General features: G+C 44.0%; 2 protein-coding genes across 2 annotated transcripts; one reads left to right on the forward strand and one right to left on the reverse strand.

Annotated features, from left to right (window-relative positions):
- Positions 1–3385: 3385 nt before the first annotated feature.
- On the forward strand, positions 3386–4324 carry LOC116877550 (olfactory receptor 10P1). Its single transcript, XM_032874327.1, has one exon. It carries the CDS (start codon positions 3386–3388, stop codon positions 4322–4324), a length of 939 nt encoding a protein of 312 aa, XP_032730218.1.
- Positions 4325–20782: 16458 nt separating this feature from the next.
- On the reverse strand, positions 20783–21766 carry LOC116877551 (olfactory receptor 9-like). Its single transcript, XM_032874328.1, is given in 3 exon segments — positions 20783–20830; positions 20832–21334; positions 21337–21766. Coding segments are annotated over 3 exon segments (981 nt in total).
- Between the last annotated feature and the right edge of the window lie 5981 nt (positions 21767–27747).

The raw sequence follows: 27747 nt of genomic DNA on the forward strand, positions 1-27747 counted from the left end.
AGATGAGGTGACGGGGGCGCGTGGGTGGCTCAGTGGGTTAAAGCCTCTGTCTTCAGCTCAAGTCATGATCCCAGGGTCCTGGGATCAAGTCCCATATTGGACTCTCTGCTCAGCAGGGAGCCTGCTTCCCTTCCTCTCTCTCTGCCTACTTGTGATCTCTGTCTGTCAAATAAATAAATAAAATCTTAAAAAAAAAAAAAAAGATGAGCTGATGATGGTGGGAGAGGCTTGATGAGGACAGACAGGATGAAGAAGAATCCCAGCTTTACTCAAGGAAGGAAGGCTGGCATGGCCACTTGCGTTCAGTTAAAGGAAATCCAAAAGTACATATTACATGTCAAGACATGTATGGACAAAAAGATGTCCATACCTTTAGCCAATTACCACTCTTAGAAATTTTTCCTAAGGGAATAAGTTAACAGAAACAAAACGAGACAATACACAAAGATATTGTTTCCATCATTATCTAAAAGAACAAATACACCCAGTAGAAGAATTTAAGTTGCAAGAGTATAAGAAGTGTTGGTTAAATGGTGGTGGAGAAATTCAGCAGACTGCTAATGAACTTTGAATAAGATCACTCAAAGGGGCACCTAGGTGGTTCAGTCAGTTAAGCATCTGCCTTCCACTCAGGTCATGATCCCAGGGTGCTGGGATCGAGTCCTGCTTCGGGCTCCCTGCTCAGCAGAGAGTCTACTTCTCTCTCTGCCCCCCACTCGTGCTTTCTCTCTCTCACACACACAAAAAAATAAATAAATAAAATCTTTAAAAAAAAAAAAAAGATCACAGAGCAAAATGCTTCAAGCAAACATTCAAAAGGAAATGGAAAAGGGCATCTGACAGACTCAGCCATGAGAGCACACAACTCCTGATCTCGGGGTTGTTAGCTCAAGCCCTACATTGCGCATAAGGATTACTTAAAAAAATAAAAACCTTTAAAAAAAAGGAAAGGACAAAACAAAAAGGACAAGACAAAAGTGTATATCCACTATGATTACAAGCATGTAAAATGGGTTTGCAGTGAGACAAAGACTTGAGGGTAATATACAAGAAAGAGAAGAAATTAACTCAGGTGTGGAAATCATAGACGACTTTACTCCAAATATTTCTTAAGTATTTTAATTGCAAAAATAACATTTTTTAATTTGAAAATAACAAGATTTCTTCCATACATTATTAGTAGTGGTGTGAGCCTCTGAAGGGTTATAACCAAAAGAGAAGAGGACCAATGGACTCAGATACTACTTCTGTCCAAACCCACTAGATGGAGTTTATCTCCCAGAAGTGTAGGGTAAGGCTGTAGGCCTTGCTGGAGATACTGCGGGCATGATGGTTAAAACCTCAGGCTTCAAGTTAGTATTCTGGTTCTGCCAGGTTCTGTCAGCAATTTAAATTCTCAGAGCTCTGGTTCCTTCTCTGCAATGATGAGATAACAACTAGTACAAGAGCTGTTATGAAGGCCCCAGAGATAGGGCACAATTCCCAGCATACAGTAATCACTAAGTGTAAGCTGTAGAGTAAATGACATAAGGCAAAAAAAAAAATACAGTAAGCAGACAAACTGGGGGTGGGAGGAAGATTGGGTCTATGAGCAATAAGCAGAAAGTGTGAGACTCTCCTGCCTAACATGGAGATGGCCGGGCTAATCTCATGTGTGGGGTGAACGTGAGTGATAAGGCCCTGCAAATGCTGGGAACCCAGACTTCTACAAGACTTGGGCCCAGTGTCCTGTCTGTCTCACTGGCTGCCTAACTTGAGGCAGATCACTTCATCTTTCTGTTCATCAGTTCCCCCATCTTTATAAGTAGGATTCATTCATTTATCTAATAAATATTCAGCAGAGCGCTTGGCATGTGCAAGATCTCCTGTTAGTTATCCAGCAATTAAACTGTCTTTATGATAGTAGAGAGATGATTAAAGGCACAGACTCTGGTTATTAGGTGGGGCTGGGTTCAAACCCCAACATCCTCCATTACTAGATGAGTGACTTCGAGAAAGGTATTAACACTGTTTGGGCTTCCATTTGCTCATCTGTAAAATGGAGAAAGTTTCTATGTCATAGTGTGATTGTGAAGATCCAATGGTTTCAAGAATGTTAAGCCCTTTGGCATGGCGCCTGGCAGGGACCAGGCACTTGGAAAGCACCCATAGCTGTTAAAACAGGTGGCTCCCTATTACTTCCCCAACTGTCCTGCAGGACCTTACGGTGGAGACTGCACTAAAAAGGGCTGGGACCCACAACTAATGACTCATAAGAACACAGAGGAAGGTGTTATCTTCAAATGGGGGAAGAGCTATCTGGAGCAAGAGGGGGTGACACATTCTGTAAAACACTAAAAATTTAGCCAAGACAAATATAATGAAAGACCCATCCTACAAGCAGGCCAAAGTTAGATGCGGCTAGCACCAAAGATGGTCAGCTCCCCATCACTGCAGATGTGCCCACAGACACTGCCCAGCATCCCACGAAGATGTTGATAAGCCTGGAGCCATGCTAAAAAAATATAACCTTTATTGACACATAAAATACCAAAATGCCACAGGTAATCATTTCTGACCTTGAGGCGCAGAGAAGCTTCCATAGGGGAGGTGGAATTTGAGTTGAGCTTGAAGGATGAGCAGGATTTTAACAGAATGCCTAGAAACAATCTCTGCAGGGGCACACTCTGTGTAAAAGCTTGGGAGACCAGCTAGCATGCTAAAACAGAGTAGCTGGTGTAGCTCAACACAGAGACCCAGATAAGAGGAAGCCAAATACAGTGTGACCCATCCCTGGCCCCCTCCCTTCGCAGGGCGCAGACTGAAACCCAGTGATCTGTGACAGGGGGCCTAATAAAAATCCCAAGGCATGATACAATTAGGCAGTTTTATCACAATCCCATCATTGCATGGCATTCTAAATCCAAAGCCTGCGGTGATCATCAGATACCAGCTTAGGACAGTCCCTGGCTGAGCCCACAATGCAGATGCTACATTGTCTCTTTCAGGTTGGGAATTCAGTCCAGGAAATACAAAGGGGCTTAGGACATAGCACTGCTCCATCTCCATTCCAAAGAAAGACCCAAAGTACAGGGCAGGGGTCTCTCCCCCGGGAATTAGGCCCTTCACCAGGGCTCAGAGCATCGGGAACAGTGGGAAATGCAGCAAATTTAGAGCCAAGAAACCTTGGTTCAAGTCCCAGGCCTGCAACTCCCTTGGTATTACTTCAGCAAATTATTTACCTCCTCCAAGACAAAATGGAATCCTCCATAAAGTAGAGACCCTAATTCTCTCCGTTGATTCCAGAGGGACTGTATGAGAAGCGCTTTACTAAATTACAGACATGCTGCTTTTTTCTGTATAAATATCTCTTCCTTGGTTGTGCCGTAGGTTCTGGCCTGAAGTGATGGCTGAGGAAAATCAGACTCTGCCTGAATTTCTCCTTCTAGGATTCTCTGACCTCCGGGCCCTGCAGGGCCCCCTGTTCTGGGTGGTGCTTCTGTTCTACCTGGTCACCTTGCTGGGTAACTCTATGATCATCATCCTCACACAGGTCAGCCCGGCCCTGCACTCCCCCATGTACTTCTTCCTGCGTCACCTCTCAGTGCTGGAGCTCCTGTACACCACGGACATCATGCCCCGGACCCTGGCTGACCTGGCCTCCCAACAGCCCCGGGCCATCTCCTTCCAGAGCTGTGTAGCCCAGATGTATGTCTTCATTGTCCTGGGCATTTCAGAGTGCTGCCTGCTCACAGCCATGGCCTATGACCGCTACGCCGCCATCTGCCGGCCCCTGCATTATTCCACCCTCATGAGCTGGAGGGCCTGCATGGCTATGGTGGCTGTCTCCTGGCTCATGGGCATCATCACAGCCACCACCCACTCATCCCTCATCTTCACTCTCCCTTTCCCCAGCCACCCCATCATCCCACACTTCCTCTGTGACATCCTACCAGTACTGAGGCTGGCGAGTGCTGGGAAGCAGAGGAGTGAAATCTCTGTGGTTACAGCCACTGTGGTCTTCATCATGGTCCCCTTCTCTCTGATTGTCGCCTCTTATGCCCGCATCCTGGGGGTCATCTTGGCAATGGCCTCCACCCAGAGCCGCCACAAGGTCTTCTCCACCTGCTCCTCCCACCTGCTCGTGGTCTGCCTCTTCTTTGGAACAGCCAGCATCACCTATATCCGGCCCCGGGCAGGCTCTTCTGTCACCATGAACCGCATCCTCAGCCTCTTCTACACAGTCATCACACCCATGCTCAACCCCATCATCTATACCCTTCGGAACAAGGAGGTGGCAGGCGCCCTGCGCCACATGGCCAAGAGGCAGGTCTCCTCACTCTGAAGGGACCCAGGGGATGTCTGCTCACTCACCAACTCCTCCTTCTCCTTCAGGTGCTGGATTTAAACCCCAGCTGAACAGAAACCATGCAGGCCCTCAAAGAAATAAGGCTCCCTGGCAGAAAGTGTTGGAATTAAAAACAGAGATAGATCTGTATCTTAACTCCTGTCCCACACCCCAGACTCACTATTAGAGCATGGGTTATTAGGACAAGATAGAATGGAAGGGAATGCTGCTCACAAGGAAGAACATTTATGGGGAAGAGCTTCTTCTAGATTGCTCTGGATCCCTGAGCAAGGTGATTGCTGTGTCTATACCAGTGATGAGAAGTCTGTGTCATTTATGAAGACAAATGTCTATAAAACTGACACTAACTCAGTCACCTACCCAGTGCCCATGAAGAAGTTTGCCTGGCTATTCGATCTAGTTTTCTCCCAGAAACACCCTATAGTCTTATGCTCTGGGGCCTTTTAGAAGAGAGAGAGCTATACCCCCCCTTGGACTATTCCACATAAATATTTAAATATTCTTCCCTGTCTTTCTCCACCCTTGATTTCTGACATCATCCATAACGGGTGATAGGATGTCCAGCCTGACAAGAGAATCTCCCTGGATTCCTTGTTTCCCTCCCAGTGTGTACCATCAGCTTGATCCCATACCTCCTTCACCAGCATCTCAGACTGGGTGAAGGCCTAGGGCCATCTTGGAGAGGACCTAGAGAGTAAACATTTAACGTTCATTTTGACCACCTAGCATTTGACCCTCTTTTGACATCTGGAGAATTCTTCTCTTTAGAAGTCTGCTGGGCAGAGAAACCCTCTGTGCAGCTGAGAACTCTTCCCAGCACTCCTAGGGTTCCTAGTTCCTAGTTCCACCTAGTTCCACCAGTAAAGGTACCCATGCCTGACTTAGTAGCTGGTGCCCACAAGAGGCAAGGAGCAGCACTTTTTCCTAGAGGACAGCAAAGAAAGCTGCAACAGCAAGTTTCTGGCATAGAAGTGGCATCTGGTCCCTGGTAGCAGCCCCAGGTAGCACTTTTTGTCAGCTGACCAGGTCATGTTTGGAAGTTACTCCTAGAAGCTTAGCCTCTATCACGGTCCTCATCCCTCTATATTTTGTCAATCAATTATTCTGTTTTTTTCATCCAGGCAGCTTCTGTCTTTGTCAAGAATTTTGAGTGATGCATTTTAAAAAAAAGATTTTTGACTGATGCAATCACTTTGAAGGCTGGAGGCATCAGAGGGAAAACCTTAATCCTGGTGTACTGTACTAGGAATAAAATGGTCTGGACCCTGTTTAGAAAGACCATCTAAAAAAGAAAAAAAAAAAAAAAAGACCAGCTAAAGGGAACTTCGGGGTCAGAGAACATCCTCAGACAAAGAGTCAGAGTCAAGGAGCCCACAGCTCTATGGCATTCCTGATATTCAGAAAATAAGTTGCTTTCTTGGGACTCCTGATCTGGGGCTGCTCATGGAGAGACTGGATTGGAGAGAAAACAAACCAGCAGAAACATAATAAAATGAGAATAATTATAAAAATGTATAAACATGCATTGAAAGGTTAATGATTGATAATTGTTTGAGGGTGTTTCTGGAACTCTTGCTGGAAGAAGCCACTCAGTGCAATACTTTCCAACCTTCCTCACACCGTGGCACACATAGAAAGTGCTAATATTTGAGTGACACACTAGAGTAAACTGAAAGTAAACAAGGGCATCTAAATAGGACTTGATGGAAAAAAATTCATCGTACTCTCTTTTCACTATATAATTATAAGGAAAATATATAGTAATATGGAAGTTTTTAAATACTTGTTTTGCATAAAACTTCCAAATAAAATATTCATATTTTTATAAGAAACTTGAGCTTGGTTCTGTAAACATAATTTTTATACTAGATTTTGTGCTTGAAAATGAATAAATGCCTCCTGATCAAGATCTTTAATCAGATCTTGATCTGATTAGTTGAGGAAAAATCAGAGGGGGAGACAAACCATGAGAGACTGTGGACTCTGAGAGACAAAATGAGGGTTTTGGAGGGGTGGGGTGGGGGGTTGGGTGAGCCTGGTGGTAAGTATTGTGAAGGGCACATATTGCACAGAGCACTGGGTGTGGTGCAAAAACAATGAATACTGTTACGCTGAAAAGAAATTTAAAAAATTAAAATAAAATAAAATAAAATAAACAATGAATTTTGGAACACTGAAAAAATTTAAATTAAATTAAATTAAAAATAATAATAATAACTGATGGTCACCATCAACGAAAACTACTCACAGAAGTGGGTGATCAAAACTGGATAACCGTTTCAAAGTCACTCAAAATTTTGCAATAATTGGAATTACATGCAAGGACATATTTATGTTTACTAGCTCTTCCTTTTCTTGTACTGACAAATGATAATTTTGAAAGTTTTTGTAATAATGAAAAAGGATTTCATATCCAATTGTGCTTTCTCGTGTCAAGTATTTCAACAGAGCACCATTGGAGCTCTACTGCGCAGAATGCATAGGCACTGTTAGAGCAGCCTCCATGAGGCCAGCTTAAATACCACAGTGGTGCCAGCAAGTAACAGACAAAAGTATTGGATATGCATGAAGACAGATATTCAGGACCACTATGGACAGCTGACCTCTCAGAAGGTCCCCTAGACTCCCCACCCTCCAACCCATGAGGGCGACACCTTGGGCTGCACTCTGTATTCCTTGAGCACATGAAAGCCCAACTCCTTGACAGCTCCATAGGCCCCTCATCCACAGGAGGCAGCAGGACCTTCAGGCGCTGGCTGCTGGAGTAGACATGAAGGTCGCAGAGCCCATGCTGGGTGACCCTCAGCCTACTGAAGCCAAGCAATGGCTATGGCTCATTTTTCTCAGCAACTGCAGGAACCTCAGCATGCATTCCCAAACCCCACTCCTTTTGGGCTTCCCCCTGAGGAGTCCCAGGCAAGGCTGTTCATAGCCAGATCCAACCGGCTGGGGAGCTCTGTCTGTTCCAAGACCCCACGCATGCAGAAACTAAGCACTTAGAGGATCATTCTCTTACAGAACACTTCCAATATGAGTGGCCCTCCAGTGTGCCATGATGCACCTTTAGGAAGATCAAGTTTTTCATTCAGAAAATGCCATGTCAGTGGGCACCTAGACAGCAGTCCGTTGAGCATCTAACTTCAGCTCGGTCATGATCTCAGGGTCCTAGGATGGACCCCCACGTTGCACTGGGCTCCCTGCTCAGCAAAGACTCTACTTGTCCCTCTCTCTGTCCCTCCCCACACTCGTGCACTGTCTCTCTCAAGTAAATAAATAAACTCTTTCAAAAATAAATAAATAAAATTTTAAAAAAAGAAAATACTATGTCAAGCTGCGTGCCAGGAATTCAGGACAGAGGAGAATAAAACATAACCTCACCTGCAGGCCAATTAACAGCCAATTACAATCTTATAATTTTATATGAGATGTGTACCAAAAAGAGCAGCAATATAGGTGGTGAGAGGCAAAGAAGAGATCCTGACCCAGTCTGAGAGAGATGGAGAAGGCTTCAGGTAGGAGAGGATATCTTAACTGAAGTCTGAATAATAAGAAATTATCCACGGGAAGAGCCAAGAAAAGGAAGAAAATGTACAGAAGCCCATAGGTGATAGAGAGTGTGGCACAATCTAGAAACTGCAAGGCATCCTTTACAACTGAGTATAGTGAGTAACAGGGAAGAGACAAAACAGGAGGGAGAGAGAAATTGCTGGGGTATGAAGAGATCCAGTTAACAAGTTAACCTCTCTCCCTTTTGGGTTTTCTACCAACTAACAAAATATATTGGTAATAGAGAGGGAGCAGAAGGTCAGCTTTCTTACTGAATTGGACTTTATGGCTTGAACCCAAAGTCAAAATGAGCTTCCTACTCCCCACATTTACCACCCTCCCCCAGTTACAGGCAGAAAATCTGTACAAATTACAAGTCACTCCAAGCAAGCCCAGCCCCAAGCTTGCCACCTGAAGAGGGAGTGTGTGCAGCCTAGAGCAGGCCAGCCTGAGAAAGCAAGCCAAAGAGGGCTTAGGCCATGCATGGGCAAAACTCTCTCCAGCATCACCAGTAAGTTCTCCTCATCTCAGGAAGTGAATGAAGCTGTGAGAAAGGCAAGGGATGTTACTACTCTATTCCCTTATGGGAAGGGAATAAAAAATCCCCTCATTTTGTGGAAAACCTAAGAAGGAGGATACCAGATGTGGTCCCACCCCCACCAAGGACAGAGCATGAAGGATGGCTGTGGGGGGTCATTTATGAATTTGGGGACTCCTCCTGAGTGACAAGATGGGATTTGAGTTTTTAAAAGGTCATTCTAGCTGTGATGTGAAGAATAGATAACAGTGGCAGAAAAAAGAGACCCAGAGACCACGAACAATTTTCCTAATCAGGGCATCCAATTGCAAACAACAGATTCTGCTCTGATCATCTTAAGCAGAAAAAAAATAATCAAAGAAGACTTAGCCACATGCAGAAAGCATGGGGTTCTCAGATACATGTCAGGGATGAAACTCAACAGCCCACAAGGGCACTCCAGCATCCACACTCCTGACAACAGCACTCAGTTCACCCAGCTCTACCCAGTGCATACTGATGACCCTCAGGACTAGACATCAGAGCTCTGCCACAGCTGCCCCCAAAAGCCAGATGACTTCTCCACAGACCCTCCAGACCATAAATCCTGCATCACCCTGTCCCATTGCTCAGCTCCAAACCAATGTATGACTTACCAGCAGAAGCCCAGTCACAAGCCAGTGCCCTAGCTGCAAAGGCAGCTGGGAATGCAAGTTTCCTGGCCACTACTTTAGAGAGAGGGGACTTATAAGACAGGAAACTTCCCAAACATTAGAGGGGTGTTGAAAAGATGCTAGAAAGACAAAAAAAAAAAAAAAAAAGACAAATGTCTACCATTTACAAATTCTACTACTGCAACTGGAATCCAGACCATTCTAGCAAAGTCTCCATTGAAACGAAGGGAAAAATACAGGGCAGTGAGCTGGTAGAAGTTTGAGGCATAAAGGAAGTGATTAGGGCCTAAACATGAAGCACAGAAAGGTAGTGGAGGCAGAATGAATGGTAATAATAACAGCTAATACTGTGTGTGAGTTCGTATAGGACTTATATAGTAACATGATCACAATCTCTTGACTCATAATCGTCTCATTTAATTCCCATACAAAACCTATGTGATAGGCAAAAGGATAGATACCAATTTTGTGGGACCTAAAGCTTATATAATTTGAGATGGCCCTATTAAATAAAATAAAACAAAAATATTAAAATAAAATTAGGGGGACACCTGGGTGGCTCAGTCAGTTAAGCATCTGCCTTCGGCTCAGGTCACAATCCCAGGGTTCTAGAATCGAGTCCCATGCTCCTCACTCAGGGGGGAGCCTGCTTCTCCCTCTGCCTGCTGCTCCCCTTGCTTGTGCTCTCTCTCTCTCTGACAAATAAATAAATAAAATCTTTTTAAAAAAAAATAAAATAAAATCAGGTACAAATCTTTATTTAGAATGAAAAAATAATTTATAAAAATTAGAAATTGTTTTGAACTGTTCAATGCCACAAACGTCATATCCAGAAAAGTAGTATGTTTTTGGTTCATTAACTACCTGATCACCTTTATAATTCTTTTCTTCCTACATTGTTCTGCTGCATACTCTTTCATTGCCTTCATATTCATACGACACTGATTTTGTAATGCATTTTCCACAGAGGGATTAGAAAGATGATTTGTTTCTCCCCTAGCATGGTTGACTAAAATTTGTTGTTCTTTTATTGACAGTTTATAAAAACTTTTTCAACTTCACAGTTCATTATTGGTACTTTTATGTACATTTTCAGGATTGTTGTCAAATTTGGCCAAACCATTATCAAGTTTCTTTTATCTACTTGCTATAAATTTTCACAACATTCCAAGATTTTTCTTGGGCAATGAATTATTTTATGTAATCTTTGGACGGATTTGATTTGTTAGCCAGTTTAGGTTCTCATTATAGTCAACATATTAAATATTATGTTTTCTTCTTTGAGGTCAGTATTTGATATCTAATCAGCAAGAAACCTGAATTTATTTCCAATGCATTCGTATGGTTCACTCTGCTTCATTAATCGGGTGGTATTTGAGTCACCATGGCTGCATAACAAACCACCCCAAATCTAGTGGCATAAAGCAACAGTCAGGGATGCCTGGGTGATGCAGCCTGTTGGGCGTCTGCCTTGGGCTCCGGTCATGGTCCCAGGGTCCTAGAATTGAGTCCGATGTTGGTCTCCTTGCTCAGTGGGGAGCCTGCTTCTCCCACTGCCTGCCACTCCTGCTTGTGCTCACTCTCTTGCTCTCTTTCTCAAATAACTAAATAAACAAATAAATACATCTTTTTTTTTTTTTAAAAAGCAACAGTCATTTCATCATGCTTGTAATTTCTGCACGTTAGGAATTTAGACAGGGCACAACCCAGATGGCTTGTCTCTTTTCCACAATGTCTGTGTCATCAGCTGGGGGACTCAAGAGCTGGAAGTAACTTCAACGGCAGGGAGCAGAATCACCCAACAGTTTCTTCATTCACATGTCAGCGGCTTTCATTGACTGGGTTTGTCGACCAGAATACCTACACATGTGTAGCTTGGGTTTCTCACAGCCCAGCAGCTGGATTCCAAGAGGGAGTATCCCAAGAGGAGACATCCAGAGAGCAAGCATTCAAAGAGCCACTGCAGAAGCTGTGAGGCTCCTTCTGACCTAACCCTGGAAGTCACGCAGCATCATTTCCACCAGTTTCCACTATTCACAAATGGGTCACGAAGGCCAGCCCAGATTCGAGAGTAGGGAGAATGAAACTCCACCTCTTAATCTAGGGGAGTGCCAAGGTCAACCTGCAGGAGTGTATGTGGGATAGGAGATATTGCTGCAGTAATATTTGGGAAATACTGTCAGAGATAATCTAGTATTCCAAAAGCCTATATTTCATGCAAAATCTACCCCTTCCTCTTGATGAATTACAGCTTTTAATAAAGTTTGAAATTTTCAGTAATTCATTTCTCAATATAAGGATAAGTTCTATTGGTTTTGTCATTTATCTTCGTTGCTTTTGTGTCATATTTCATTATTTTCATCTAGATTTTCTCTCAGTTCTTTTATAAATTAATTTGATGGAGACAAAACAAGGTATCTTCATACACATCCAAATCAAGTATCTAAATTTCTCACTTTTTCTACTGAAGCACCCAAAACATCTTTTCAAATTTTAGTTAAAATGAAGTATTTGAGTTTAATCAAATACTCCATCCCCATCTTAAAAAGAAAAGAATTAAGGTTTGTTTATAATTATTTATTCCTACATTATCATGGACGTCTGTAACAGGAGAGAATTTTTTTTTTTATGTAAAAGATGAAAATCAAATCCTTGCTTACACCTTCACACAGGTGATAATTAGAAGGTTTTTATCTGGGGCACCTGGGTGGCTCAATCGGTTAAGCCTCTGCCTTCGGCTCAGGTCATGATCTCAGGGTCCCAGGATCGAGCCCCGCATCAGGCTCTCTGTTCAGCAGGGAGCCTGCCTCCCCACCTCTCTCTGCCTGCCTCTCTACTTGTGATCTCTTTCTCCTTGTCAAATAAATAAATAAAATCTTTAAAAATAAATTTTAAAAAAAGAAGGTTTTTATCCCTAGAGCAACTTTTCAAGCCATACATTCCAACCTTGTTTTTCCTCTACTACCCATGGATTTTCAATGCCAGGCACCATCAGACACATTTTTATCATGATTTAACCTCTGGTGCCTCACTTCGTGCTGGAATGCTGAGTGATAGAGCACACTGGGTGAAAGGCACATTCCTGGAAGTCATTCCTACATCAGGACTGCTAGCAATCACTTTAGCCTACACAGAAATGACTGTGAGTGGGGCACCTGGGTGGCTCAGTGGGTTGAGCCTCTGCCTTCGGCTCAGGTCATGATCTCGGGGTCTTGGGATCGAGTCCCACATCAGGCTCTCTGCTCTGCAGGGACCCTGCTTCCTCCTTTCTCTCTGCTTGCCTCTCTGCCCACTTGTGATCTCTCTCTGTCAAATAAATTTTAAAAATCTTTTAAAAAAAAAAAGAAAGAAAGAAATGACTGTGAGCTACATAAACACATCCCACCAAACTCAAACTTAATCTGTCTCCAACTCAACTTTGCCTTAAATCCAAGACTATCGATGACCACTTGAACACTATCTTCCAGAGGGGGAAATCTGACAGAGAGGAAGTCAGAGTGGAGAGAGACAGAAATGGCTACAGATTATGGTTAAAATACGTTACTTTTGCAATTTTCATAACAATATATAACCATATATACACAATTGCTAGAGCTCTTTCCAGGCCCTTATAGGGAGCCCATACAAGTTAAGAGCCCCAAAAGCTTAAGCCTCACAGTAAATAAACCTCTGTGTAGACTCTGTTATTATGTCAATTTCAACAAAAGAAGGAAACCAAGGCACAGAGTGTTGAAGAACTTTCCCTAGGTAACACAGTCAGGAAGTAACAGATTGGAGTTTCTAACTCTAAAGCCCACACTTTTAACTCTCTACATTGTAAATTCTCCCTCTGATAATGTGAATTTGGAGAAAGTAAGAAGATGAAGACAAGGAGCTGAAGAGAATAAACAGAGAAACAGGAGGAAGAAGAGGAAATGAATGTCACCGAGAAGCAGCAGGACAGCCTGAACTGGCAGAAAGCCACTTCTCACCTCAAACTGGGTGTGTGAATTTTGAGTTTAGAAAGTGCATTTTTTCCCTATCTTATAAGTGGGAAACCTCCAGAATTGGTAGGCATTCTCCTGGAAGGTACAGAAGTTTGTCTTTCTTGTCTTGCCTCAGAGTTAGACCAGCTGAACTGGCCAGCTCAATGTCCACAGAATCCACAGGTACTGTCATCATCTCACCACGCTTAGGACACCACACGGCCCCTTCTGTTGAGGAGACTATGCTCATAGCACCTGGAGAGAAGCAAATGGCAGATATGTCAGGTATATCTGACATATCTCTGGTACCTTCATACTGGAGACTGGGAAATAAATCTTATCAAATTTAGGTCCTGGCGACTTCAGTGAAGGTTTTGGGGGGATGTCAAGATATCTTCTTTTTTTTAAGATTTTATTTATTTATTTGTTATAGAGAGAGAGAAAGAGAGAGCACAGGCAGGCAGAGTGGCAGGCAGAGGCAGAGGGAGAAACAGGCTTCCTGCTGAGCAAGGAGCCCAGTGTGGAACTCTGTCCCAGAACTCTGGGATCATGACCTGAGCCAAAGGCAGCCGTTTAACCGACTGAGCCACCCAGGCATCCCCAAAACATCTTTGCGTCTCACTTTTCTCATTGAAAAGGACCCCCTGTGGCTGTATAGCTTTTGGAAGCAACATACAGCACTTGTCAGATGTCTTAAAAGCCAGAGCAAGAAAATGTTCTCAAGATGATCCAGGCTACAGTTCTGCAATCTGGCCCTCTCAACTACCCAGTAGACCCTAAAATGCTCAGTCTTGAGGACAGTGGAAACTATGGTAAACCCAAGAGGTGAATCACAGATCTGGTAGCATTTGTTCTTTGGGAAAAATAATCAATATCTTCTTTTGAAACTGTTCTTGGGGTTCTCACAGGCAACCTTATGTACTTAATACCTGACCAGTGGACACCAACTGACCATTGAACTGTATTGCCCTCCATAGATTGGGTGGCATTTGATCCACCCAGCCTAAAGCTAGGTATTCCCAGTAGCACTTCATCAATAAGTGGAAGTGTTAATGTATGTTAACTAACTGGAATTTAAATTAAAACTTTAAAAAAAAAATAAGTGTAAGTGTCAGACTCAGATAGGGCCCAAGCACATCCTGAAGACAAAAAATTTTATCTACCTTCTTCCCCAGCAAATCACACCCAGTTCATTCATAATGGGCCTGTGAATAAAATGGCCACAATTGCAAGAAAGGAGGCTATGCATGAACTTGACAAAAAGGGACTTATCCTTACTAAGCAAACTCAGTTACCACCATTGCTGAGAACAAGTTGCCATTTAGTTTGGGTTGGTGGTGATGAGCTTTGTGGAAGCCAAATCTCTACTTTTCTAAACCAAAGCCAATAAAGGCCACAATATTGGCTTTCCCTAAACTCTAGCAGCTAAGACACAAGTCTATGACCTTGGATATTTCTAATGCTCAAGACTTTAAATCGAGTGCCAGTGATGCAAAGAGTAAAGTTTACAACGCATTTTGGTGATGGCAGCAGTGTCATCTGGGGCCCAGAGTCAGCAGGGCCACAGAGTGCCAGAGGAGTCACCAATAACCAGTGGTGGCAGTGCCAACAGCCTCCTAATGAGACCACTCTTGTGGTATGACCTTAGCTGCAGCTCTGGTCTCTAAAGTCCTCTTCGTTCCTGATCATAATCTAAGCCTGCTTCTCCAGGATTTCTACCAACTCTGTGAACCATCGGAGTCCTTTTTTCTCCATCCCAGAGTTGCTTACTTGTTACCCTTTTCCTCCTCCCTCATGGCCCATCCCCATTCACAGTTTGCAGCAGGATCTCCTATTTTCCAAATCCTCTCTCTTCAAAGGCCTGCACCCCACTTCTCCCTTGCCTCTTTTCAACATAACACATTTTAGACTTTCCAGCAACTTTAGGGAACTCTTTTTAATGGAGAAAGTTTCCAATTTTTAAGATCTAAAAACCTCTATGAAAGTCATCGTAGAGGCCACCTGGGTGGCTTGGTCTGTTAGGCATCTGCCTTTGGCTCATGTCATGACCCCAGGGTCCTGAGATTGAGTCCCAAATCAGGTTCCCTGATCAGCAGGGTGTGGGCTTCCCCCGCCCCTCCCCCCACTCAGATTTGCATTGTGCACACTCTCTCTTTCCGAAATAAATAAATAAAATCTTCTTTAAAAAGTGGGGCACGCAGGTGGCTCAGTTGGTTAAGCATCTGCCTTTGGCTCAGGTCTTGATTCCGGAGTCTTGGAATCAAGCCCCATGTCAGGGTCCCTGCTCAGTGGGGAGTCTGCTTCTCTCTCTCTCTCTCTCTCTCTCTCCCTCTGCCCCTCCCCCCACCCATGCTCTCTCTTTCTCTCAAATAAAAAAATAAATCTTTTTAAAAAAAGAGAGAAGAAAAGAAAGAAATCTCCCAAGGTCTTACAGATAGTAAACAGCAGTCAGGATTTGATCTTGCACCTGCCTCACACCAAAACCAAGCTCTAACGCACTGTGCCATACTGTCATCTATAACCTAGCCTCTGGTCAAACTTCCTTAGCCAGCTCCATACTCTCCACTACTAGACTTTCCAATAAAATAAGGGACCCCATTCTACTCTTTAATGCCCTTGATTCCCCAAGATAGATCTGGGGTTCTCCATCTTCAGAATTCCACATCCTCTTGTGCACTTAGAAGAGAGCAATATTCACATAAGTACTCAGAGCAGAGCTCTGGTCAAACAAAGTTCATGTCACAGAAAACCACTTTATTTCCCAAGAGGCTTCCTTCTTCCTGAATGGAGGTGAGCAGAGCTTTTTATCTAATTCCTCATCTCCAAATGGACTTCCAACCTTGCTTGAATAATACCTGGGGACATGTTTGCCAGATTTAACAAATGGGAATACAAGACGTCCAGTTAAATTTGACTTTCTGATGAACAATAAATATTTTTTATTTCTTTTCAGTGTTTCAGAATTAATTGTTTATGCACCACACCCAGTGCTCCATGCCATACGTGCCCTCCATAATACCCACCACCAGGCTCACCCAACCCTCCACCTTCCTCTCCTCCAAAACTCTCAGTTTGTTTCTCAGAGTTCACAGTCTCTCATAGTTTGTCTCCCCCTCCAATTTCCCCCAACTCACTTCTCTCCATCTCCCCAATATTTCTTTTAAAAAATATATTTTATTTTTAAGTAATCCCTACACCCAACATGGGGCTCAAACTCACAACCCAAAGATCAAGAGTTACAGGGTCCACCAAATGAGCCAGTTAGGCATCCCTGGAATATTTCTTTCCCTAGAAATATAAAACAGTGCTAAATCCCTGTGACCAAATATTTTATGGGACATACTTATGCTAAAAAATGGTTTAGTTGTTTATCTGAAATCCAGATTTAACAGAGCATTCTGTATGTTCCTAAAAATTCTATCTAGGACCCTGAAAATAGGGGACCTTAGCTTCCAGAGCTGATGTCATGTTCTCTAGTGAGAAAAGCATTAAGCCACCTAGGGTTGATACAGTCTGATTTCAACATGCCCTCCTCTTGTCACACCCCCAGCTCAGAACAGTAAAGGAAAAGTTCTCTTCCCTCATCTTGTTCAGACACCAACTCTGTCAGGAAGTTATCTTTGGATATGACTGATGCCTCATGTTGCCTCTTGGTCCACCTGTCTCACCCAGTACTTGGTCAACGGAGGCAAAGTGGGTTCTTGTCTTCTTCATCAGACCTTTTCTGCACTATAAGAATATTAAAAATTCATACCTCCCCATGTTTATTTTCCCTTGGCCATCTAGCACCAACACATTCTTGACCCTTAATTCACTTCCTTGCCCTGAAAATTGTACTGTAAAACAATAAAAATTCTTTTAGAAGGCAATTTGCCAATATGTTTCAAAAGCTCTAAAACTGTACATGCTTTTAGTCAACACTTCTATTTCTAGAAGTCTGTGCTCATAAAAGACATAAGAATACAAAGATATAAGTGCAATGATTTCTATCTCTGTAATATTTATACAAAAAATGAGTAAGTCCAATAATAGGAGTTGCTTAATATTATAGCATCTAGGGGTGCCTGGGTGGCTCAGTGGTTTAAGCCTCTGCCTTCAGCTCAGGTCATGATCCCAGGGTCTTGGGATCGAGCCCTGCATCAGGCTCTCTGCTCTGCAGGGAGTCTGCCTCCACCTCTCTCTCTGCCTGCCTCTCTGCCTACTTGTGATCTCTTTCTGTCAAATAAATAAATAAAATCTTTAAAAATATATATTATAGCATCTATCCATATATTGATACTATAAGGATATTAAAATCATGCTTTAAAAGTCTACCTGTATGAAGCTGTGATCACCAAGACAACATGGTACTGGCATAAAAACAGACACATAGACCAGTGGAACAGATCAGAGAGCCCAGATATGGACCCTCAACTCTATGGTCAAATAATCTTTGGCAAAGGAGGAAAAAATATACACTGGAAAAAAGACAGTCTCTTCAATAAATGGTGCTGGGAAAATTGGACAGCTATGTGTAGAAGAATGAAACTCGACCATTCTCTTACACCATACACAAAGATAAACTCAAAATGGATAAAAGACCTCAATGTGAGACAGGAATCCATCAGAATCCTAAAGAAGAACATAGGCAGTAACCTCTTCGACATCAGCCACAGCAACTTCTTTCAAGATATGTCTCCAAAGGCAAAGGAAACAAAAGCGAAAATGAACTTTTGGGACTTCATCAAGATCAAAAGCTTCTGCACAGCAAAGGAAACAGTCAACAAAACAAAGAGGCAACCCACGGAATGGGAGAAGATATTTGCAAATGACAGTACAGACAAAAGGCTGATATCCAGGATCTATAAAGAACTCCTCAAACTCAACACACACAAAACAGATAATCATATCAAAAAATGGGCAGAAGATATGAACAGACACTTCTCCAATGAAGACATACAAATGGCTATCAAACACATGAAAAAATGTTCATCATCACTAGCCATCAGGGAGATTCAAATTAAAACCACATTGAGATACCACCTTACACCACTTAGAATGGCCAAAATTAGCAAGACAGGAAACAACGTGTGTTGGAGGGGATGTGGAGAAAGGGGAACCCTCTTACACTGTTGGTGGGAATGCAAGTTGGTGCAGCCACTTTGGAGAACAGTGTGGAGATTCCTCAAGAAATTAAAAATAGAGCTTCCCTATGACCCTGCAATTGCACTACCAGGTATTTACCCCAAAGATACAGATGTAGTGAAAAGAAGGGCCATCTGTACCCCAATGTTTATAGCAGCAATGGCCACGGTCGCCAAACTGTGGAAAGAACCAAGATGCCCTTCAACGGACAAATGGATAAGGAAGATGTGGTCCATATACACTATGGAGTATTATGCCTCCATCAGAAAGGATGAATACCCAACTTCTGTAGCAACATGGATGGGACTGGAGGAGATTATGCTGTGTGAAATAAGTCAAGCAGAGAGAGTCAATTATCATACGGTTTCATCTATTTGTGGAGCATAACAAATAACATGGAGGACAGGGGGAGATGGAGAGGAGACGGGAGTTGAGGGAAATTGGAAGGGGAGGTAAACCGTGAGAGACTATGGACTCTGAAAAACAACCTGAGGGTCTTGAAGGGGCGGGGGGTGGGAGGTTGGGGGAACAAGGTGGTGGGTATTATGGAGGGCACATATTGCATGGAGCACTGGGTGTGGTGCAAAAACAATGAATACTGTTATGCTGAAAAGAAATAAAAATTAATTAATTAATTAATTAATTTAAAAAAAAACACATTGAGATACCACCTTTCGCCAATTAAATGGCCAAAATTAACAAGACATAAACAACGTGTGTTGGAGAGGATGTGGAGAAAGGTGAACTCTCTTCCACTGTGGGTGGGAATGCAAGTTGGTGTAGTCACTTTGGAAAACAGTGTGAAGATTCCTTAAGAAATTAAAAATAGAGCTTCCCTATGACCCTGCAATTGCACTACTGGCTATTTACCCCAAAGATACAGATGTAGTGGAAAAAAAAGAGCCATCTGTACCCCAATGTTCATAGCAGCAATGGCCACAGTCTCCAAACTGTGGAAAGAACCAAGATGTCCTTCAACAGATAATGGATAAGGAAGATGTGGTCCGTATATATTATGGAGTATGATGCCTCCATCAGAAAGGATGAATACCCAACTTTTGTGTCAACATGGATGGGACTGGAAGAGATTATGCTGAATTAAATAAGTCAAGCAGAGAGAGTCAATTATCATATGGTTTTGCTTATTTGTGGAGCATAAGAAATAACATGGAGGACATGGGGAGATGGAGAGGAGAAGGGAGTTGGGGGAAATTGGAGGGGGAGACAAACCATGAGAGATTGTGGACTCTGGAAAACAATCTGAGGGTTTTGGAGGGGCGGGGAGTGGGAGGTTGGGTGAGCCTGGTGGTGGGTATTATGGAGGGCACGAATTGCATGGAGCACTGGGTGTGGTGCATAAACAATGAATTCTGGAACACTGAAAAGAAATTTTAAAAATAAGTAAAAAAAAAATTTTTTTAAGTCTACCTGTATGGTAAAGTGCTAAATATAGTTTAATAAAGTGGAAAATAAAGAACAATTTAAATAATAAAATCCCATTTTTAGTTCTTAAAAATATATTTATATACACATATGGAGGGAAATCTGAGTGCAATAATTTCCCAAGGACATTAACACCAAAATGGTAATAGTTATTTTCTTTTCTTCTGAATGCAAAATTCTCTGCAATTTTGTGATTTTATAAACTGAAAATCAATGCTATTTTAAAAGCCCCCATTTACTGTGTCTTGAGAGTAATTTCCCCACTTGTACTGGCCCCTCCTATGGCTTATTTCTGGAGAGTTTATGAACAAACAAGAACTGGCTTCCCAAGAAAAATAAAATGGTGCCAGGTCTCTCCAGCCAGCAAATCAAGGTGGCCTCCAGGTAGAAATAGGGGACAGTTTACAAGAAACAAAAGCATCATCTTGGGAGTCTAGGGGTCAGGTTGGACCTTTTGATAGGTCATAGGAGAGAAATTGTATGTGCCTTTTTACCTTAGGACCAGAGAAGAAAATAGAGAGCAAGTCAGGCAGCAGGCAGAAGGAAGCTAAGTAGAGAATATCAACATCTCAGGGATCCCAGGATAGCCGTTGTAAATCAGGAGTGAAGTACTAAACAGATGCTTCCAGACCTAAAGCAACACCAAGAAAGACTGGGCACCTGAGCCTCTGAGCCAGACCCTACCTTGCCAACCCAGTCACACAGACCAGACCTTGTGCCTGGGGTAAATGAAGCTCTTGCTGTACCACAGGCAACTGATACAAGAGAGAAGCTTTTCTCATATGGAGTCTGGGAGAAGAAGAAAGAGATATCTCCAGGAATCGTAGCCCCAGAAGGTGCCCTGAGCCTCAGAACAGAGAAGAATTGCTCAGTCTTCATACAAGATGGGCACAGTCACCTTCCCTCCTCATACTGCTCTCAAGTGCATGTTTCTACAGTTCTGCACCTACAAACAAGTCAGGTCAAGGCCATAAGAGGAGACTTCCAGACATGGAGCTGAGCAGCACGTCAGTGGCTTGGGCCTTCCAGCTGGGCAGGCCAAGGAATCCCACAATCACAATGCACAGAACAGGAACAGAGAGAGAGTCCTGGGGACTGAGGGTCCTAGCTTCTCCCTCTGAAAATACCCAAGGATCAGGCCTTTATCATCATGAACTCAAGGGAATCAAGGGCTCCAAATGTATCTCTTCACAAGGTGCCTCATTGCCCCCTGTGACCTCCTTGTTCCTCAGAGTGTAGACAAAAGGGTTGAACATGGTAGTGACAACTGTGTAGATGAAGGCAAGGATCTGGTCCATGTCCTGCGAGGAGCCTGCCCAAGGCCTTATATAGGCAACAGTCCCAGTCCCAAAAAAGAACATGACCACAAACAGGTGGGAGGAACAGGTAGAGAAGACTTTCTGACGGCCCTGAGATGTCGTGATCCCCAGGATGGTGGCAAGGATATAGCCATAAGAGGCTATGATCAATAAGAAGGGGGTCAGGATAAAGGCGATTGCAAGGGCAAGATTGCCCACTTCACCCCAGAAGGTGCTGGCACTAGCGAGTCTCAGCACAGGCAGAATGTTGCACAGGAAGTGGTGGATTGTGTTGGCACCACAGAAGGGCAAAGTGAAGATGAAGATGGAGTGAGTGGTACCAGTGATGATGCCCATGAGGTAGGAGGTCGCCACCATGCTCACACATGCTCCCTGGTTCATGAGGGTGGTATAATGGAGGGCCTACAAATGGCAGCATAGCGGTCATAGGCCATGGCAGTAAGCAAACAGCATTTAGCGATGCCAAAGAGGGCAAAGAAATACACCTGGGTGAAGCAGCTGGCAGGTGAAATGGTGGGGCAGGAGGCCAGGAGGTCAGCCAGCATCCTAGGCACAGTAGTTGTGGTGTAGAGGATTTCCGCCACGGAGAAGTGGCAAAGGAAGAAATACATGGGGGAGTTCAGGGCAGGGTCTGCCAGCATGAGGAGGATGATCAGGGAGTTGCCCAACAAGGTAACCAGGTAGATACAAAGCACTCCCCAAAACAGAGGGCCCCGAAGGGAACCAAAACCTGAGAACCCCAGTAAAACAAATTCTGTTACTGCTGTGCCGTTGCCACCCCCCCATGTCCTCAAGTCCAGGCTGGAAGAAGGATCCAAGAGGGGCCTCATGCGGCACCAGAAGGTAGCCGGGTAAAGACAAAGACTCCCAGTGCAGCAGGAAAGGCGTGAAATAGCCTACAAGAACATTCCAGTTCCCAGGAATAGGACAGATGAGTGCCTGAGCTGCTAGCCATTCCCTCCTGGAACATCCCTCAGAACAGAAAGAAGATATACCAGGGGAGTGGAGGGAGAAGGCAGACCTTCCTCCAGCCTGGGAACTTGAACGACACCAGGGTGGTCCTTCTATTCAACAAGGACTGGGCTCTAGGAGCAAAGAGCAGGGACAGGTGGAACAGCTCCCTTTTGAGAAAGTGGGGGCGAAACTGGGCAGAAAGGTGGGTGAGCGGACAGAATAAATAAGACTGGCAGGAAAGTAGAAGAAAAATAGATCCATCATGAGGCAGAGGAAGAGCTGGAGTGAGAATAAGAGAGAGAAAGAGAAGACACAGGATCACGGGCTACAGAGAGACGGCATGGGGGTGCTTTTACCCACAGATGAGTCCTCACGGCCCTCAGGACACCCTTCCCAGGCGGCACATCACCAGGAGCTCTGGCCCCCCAAGAGCCTGATTCCCAGAAGATAGGAGGGAAAGTAGGCAGGGGAAGCTAAGGAGGGGGAAGGCAGTTTTGTGTGGGGTCCAAGAAGAAGGAAGCAGTTTTCTCCTGCCCCATCACTATGCCTAAGGACCTCGGAATTCCCTGCAGTTAAGTCCGGGGTCTGGATCCCACCCCAAGGACAACAGAGAGACCACGATGCAGAGGAGGTGGTATGGATCTGGTGTCCCTCTGCAAGGTCTGAACGAATCTGGGCCGAGAAACCAAGCGTTCTAGCTCCCAGACCAGTGTCTATCTGCCGAACTGTTCAGCCTGAGGCCCTAATAGTTGCCCTCAGTCGTGGTCCGTTCCCAGAACTGGTACTAGGCTTCTGCCTGCCAGGACCGGAAAGCAGGAAAGAAAGCACTTTTTCAAAATCCTCTTGTAAAACAGTACTAATACTCGAAGAAAAGAAATTGCTGGGATAGCAACTGGCCTGACTTCTGGTAGAACTTCCCAAACCAGCCCAGGGATTCAACCCTCTCCTCAGCTGCTGAGGAAAGCATTCGAAATACAAAACCCTTGGGGCACCTAGGTGGCTCATTTGTTAAGCAGCCCACTCCTGATTCAGCCCAGGCCATGACCTCAAAGTCCTGGGATCAAGCCCTGCCTCAGGCTCCTTCTCACCCAGGACTCTGCTTGAGGATTCTCTCCCACCCTTCCAAGTCTTTTTTTTCTTTTTTTTTTTTCTCTTTTTTTCTTTTTTTTTCTTAATAGCACCTGGGTGGCTCAGTGGCCACATCTACCTTCAGCTCAGGTCATGTTAGATCAGCTGCCTCTACCTTTGGTAACTCCTATGTGTAAGGGTCCCTGCCACGGGCAGGGACATCTCTATACCCTTATTCAGCAGGAAGAAGTTACAGAAGAGAAGACCTTCCGCCCTCAGCAGCCTTAAAGAAAAGGGTCAAAACTATGCAGGGGGGAATGATGTGGAGAACAAAGGCAAGAAGGAAATGTAGATAAAATTAAATTTCCTTCTAACGTGCGGCCGTTGACAAATACTTGAGGCAGTCACAATATGACGTTCCTCTAGAGAAGTCTGAAGTGTCTTATGTTAACATTTTGCTAGAGGGAAAACAACTTTAGCTTGACAATATCTAGGTCTCCAGGATCCTGTGAGTCTTTAGCATAGGAAAGCCTTTTTAGAAACTTCCCTCTGTCTCACCCAACTTCAAAGTATGTTATCAATTGCTCCTCACAGCCCCAGAGCAGCTCTTTCTGCCTATCCATCCTGTCCCTGTGCTTTAAAAAAAAAAAAAAAAAAAAAAAAAAACCTTTTAGCAGGGGGGAGGGGTGTTTTTAAAAATTAATTTGTTGAGAAGAGAAAGGTGTATACAACATATTAAGTGAAAAAAGCAAGATAAAAAAACAATAAATTCTCAATAATATCAGATAGACACCAAAGTACTAACAATGATAGGCTCTAAATGGAATGGACTTGGAGTTTTTGTTATATTCCTTTATTTTGTATTGGTTATATATATGTGTATACATATATACACATATATATACACATTTATATATATATATAAACATATATACGTATATATATACATATATATATATATATATATATATACACACACACTTTTTTTTTAAGATTTATTTATTTGACGGCACAGGTGTGCATGTGAGAGTTGGGGGAGATGCAGAGGGAGAGGGAGGAGAAAAATCTTCAAGCAGACTCCCCACTGAGCACAGAGCCAGACACAGGTCTCCATCTCACCACCCATGAGACCATGACCTGAGCAGAAACCAAGAGTCACTCACTCAACCAACTGAGCCACCCAAGTGCCTCATAATATTTTTTGATCCAACGACCACACAGTAGGAAAAAATAATATATAAAATATTAAAAGAGGGACACCTGGGTGGCTCAGTGGTTAAGCACCTACCTTTGGCTCTGGTAGTGATCTCCTGGTCCTGGGATCAGCCCCAAGTCAGGCTCCCAGCTCAGCGAGGACCCTGCTTCTCCCTCTCCCACTCCTTCTCCCTCTGCCACTCCCCTTGCTTAGGCGCTCTTGCTCTCTCTCTGTCAAATAAATAAAATTGTTTAAAAATAAAATAAAATTTAAAAAATAAAAATAAGGGACACCTGGGTGGCTCAGTTGGTTAAGTGGCTGCCTTCGGCTCAGGTCATGATCCCAGCGTCGTGGGATCAAGTCCCACATCGGGCTCTTTGCTCAGCGGGGAGCCTGCTTCTCCCTCTGCTTCTGCCTGCCACCCTGTCTGCCTGTGCTCACTATCTCTGACAAATAAATGAATAAAATCTTTTAAAAATAAATAAATAAATAAAAATTTTAAAAATAAAAATAAAACAGAAGAAAAAGATGAAATTTGTTTTAACGTATTTTGATATTTTTAAATGTCTGATTTATTTTCAGTCATTTATGCCTACTTACACTTTTGGAAATGTTTTTATTAATAGTTTAATTTTGCAATTTCATCAATAGTGAATGTTTCTGAATATTTCCAAAGCTATGAGTCACACAGCTCTAGACACAGGTTGTTTTGAAATCCATGATGTTGAGCATTTCTGCAAGTTTCCAATTTAAAGAGTTACAAATAAAAACAGCAGGGGGCGTGAGAAGTCTGAAAAGGAACCCAAAAGGGCAGGGGGTTTTTTTCCTAAAGAACACCAAATTCCAGGGTTTGTTCAAAATGGAATTGCATCGCCTCCTTGTGGCCAATCTTAGAATAGCCATTTTCGACCTTGGTTCCTCCCTGGGAGCGTGTTGAGGGTGGTAAAAGGAAAGGGCTTGGAAGATCTACTCATCACAACTTCAGTCTGCGGAGGAGGGAACTGAGATCTTCTCAGTTTGTAACCTGCTAGGGAGCTTCCCAGGTGAAATCTGAAACCAGCCCCATGCTCAGAGCTCAGGGAGAGACAGAAGAAAGAAGCGGGCCACTCCAGGTGGGTAGGTGGCAGTTTTAATAAGCAAAGGGAACTTACATACAAGGCTTGTCCTGGGTGACAAGAAGAAGAATGGATCCCTGCACCCATCCACTGCATCTTAAGAGTTTACAAAGAGGCCCTAACAGGGGGCGCCTGGGTGGCTCAGTGGGTTAAAGCCTCTGCCTTCGGCTCAGGTCATGATCCCAGAGTCCTGGGATCGAGCTCCGCATTGGGCTCTCTGCTCGACAGGGAGCCTGCTTCCTCCTCTCTCTCTCTCTGCCTGCCTCTCGGCCTGCTTGTAATCTCTGTCTGTCAAATAAATAAAATCTTAAAAAAAAAAAAAATAGAGGCCCTAACTGGGTTCAGTCACGTATACCGTGCATGTGTTGTCAACACCACGTCACTATCTCAAGGCTGTGGCCTTGGAGCAGCCCCTGGGAGCAGAAAAGGCAAGGGGAGCCCACACTCCAAGCACAGGGGAGGGGGCGAGGAGCCTATGATCACTGGGGCCCACCTCACAGGTCAACCAGTGGTCACGTCTTTTCAATGACCTTCTCCAACAGATCTAGGAAAGCTCATTTGGTTTACCCAAGATAACTCAGTGAATTAAGGGCAGAGCTGAGACCAATAATAACATGTGTCATTTATAGGTCATGACATCATTGCATTAATCACCTCACCAAAGCCTGACACAATGAGGTTTCATTAATTCCACCCTACAGTTGAGGAATGCATGAGAGAGATGAAGTGTCTTGTCTGAGGTCACACAGCCTGATAGCAGCAGAGCCAGAACTCACAGTCTATCTGCACCAAAAGCCAGTGTAACTGAACACTATAAACCCAGTCTCTGTCAAACCCAACACCTATCCCACATGTAACGTGTCTAGATCTAGATCTAGATCACAGAGAGAAGACACCTAGGAGACACCTGCTCTAGTCTCATCATGTTACAAAAGAGGAAACAAAGATGGCTGAGGGATAGATGCAGGGACAGAGCGAGGATTAAGGGCAGGTTCCTCATCTAATGCCCTCCCTCAGCCTCTGTTTTACCTACCAATCTACTGCAACTCTGTGTACATGTACATGCATGTGTACACGTGTGCTGTGTGGGTGCACATGTGTTCCATACAGGTGTGTGCAGGGACCATCCTACACATAGGAAGAGGAGCCATGAGAACCCCAGAGGAGGCCCCACCAGTAACAGGAGCTTCTCACATTGGCATCTGCCCCTTTGCAGGGCCTTGTGTTTGGACCAAAGTAAAGGAAGAAAGGAGAGAACCATGGTGTAAGGCACCACAACTGGGGCCCTGAGGGACTAAGGACGCTTCAGTGGTGCCATAACCCAGGGGTCTACCGTCGATCCTTGAACAACATGGGGGTTAGGAGGGCCAACCTCCCCACACACAGAGTCAAAAATTCACTTAAAACTTTTGACTCCCAAAAAACATAACTACTGATGGCCTGCTGTAGACCAGAAGCCTTACCAGTCACATAATCAACTAATACCTATTTTGTATGTTTTATTTATTATATGCTGTATTCTCACAATAAAGTAAGCTAGAGAAAAGGAAATGTTATTAAGAAAATCTTAAGGAAGAGAAAACATATTCATAGTACTGAACTAAAAAAAAAAAAAAAAAAAAAAAAAAAAAAAAAACCTACAGGACTCATGTGGTTCAAACCCATCCTGTTTAAGGGTCAACTGTTCTTCCCGGAGTCCAGTGTCCGGAGGCTCAAGGGGACACATGAGGCCACTGGTGGGGAGGGGGGTCAGACATCCTATAAATAGGCAGGGCTCACACCCTAAGCCCTTTCCTCTCCCAGGAGAAGCCCAGCGGACCCCCCAACCAAGAAGCTTAGCTTCTTCCATGATCCTTCTTCAGTGCAGAACTCCGTATCTGAGCCTCCATGTGGATCCTGTGGAGGGGAAGCAGGCAGACTGAGAGACCGAACAAAGCTGGAAGAAAAGGCAGCACTGGCAGGAGAGGGAAAAGCATGACCAGAGACAAGGGAGGAACTTTCCTGATGCCCCTGAGGTGGGGGTGCCCTAGTGCCACTGAGCTCATGCCAGACAACTTGAGGGCATGATGGGAAGGAGCCCAGCACAAAGACCACAGGCCCAGTGCAGGCATGTACTGTTAACAGAGAAGAGCCACTCCTGCCTCATGTAGGATGTTTTCATCCAGGTATGAATGTAGGTGAGGTGATTTCCACCAAACCAGATTTCACATTCCTGGAAAACTCCAATTAGCTATTCCCCAGCTTGAGAATCTTCCTCTACCTACTCCTCAAGTTCATATCCTGTCTACCCTTCCAGGCCCAGCACAGACACACCTCCCCTGAGAAAGCTCCCCTGCTTCTCCCACAGAAACCACATCACCCCACAGTCTTCCATGCAGCATTACCTCAAAACTTAGTAACTTGAAACAACAGATATTTATTATCTCGTGGTTTCTGAGGCAGGAGTCCAGGTGTGAGTTAGTGGGTGCTGTGGCTCTCA

The sequence above is a fragment of the Lontra canadensis genome, unplaced genomic scaffold (genome assembly GCF_010015895.1).
Source record: "Lontra canadensis isolate GAN:19392208 unplaced genomic scaffold, GSC_riverotter_1.0 scaffold53, whole genome shotgun sequence".
Lineage (NCBI taxonomy): Eukaryota > Metazoa > Chordata > Mammalia > Carnivora > Mustelidae > Lontra > Lontra canadensis.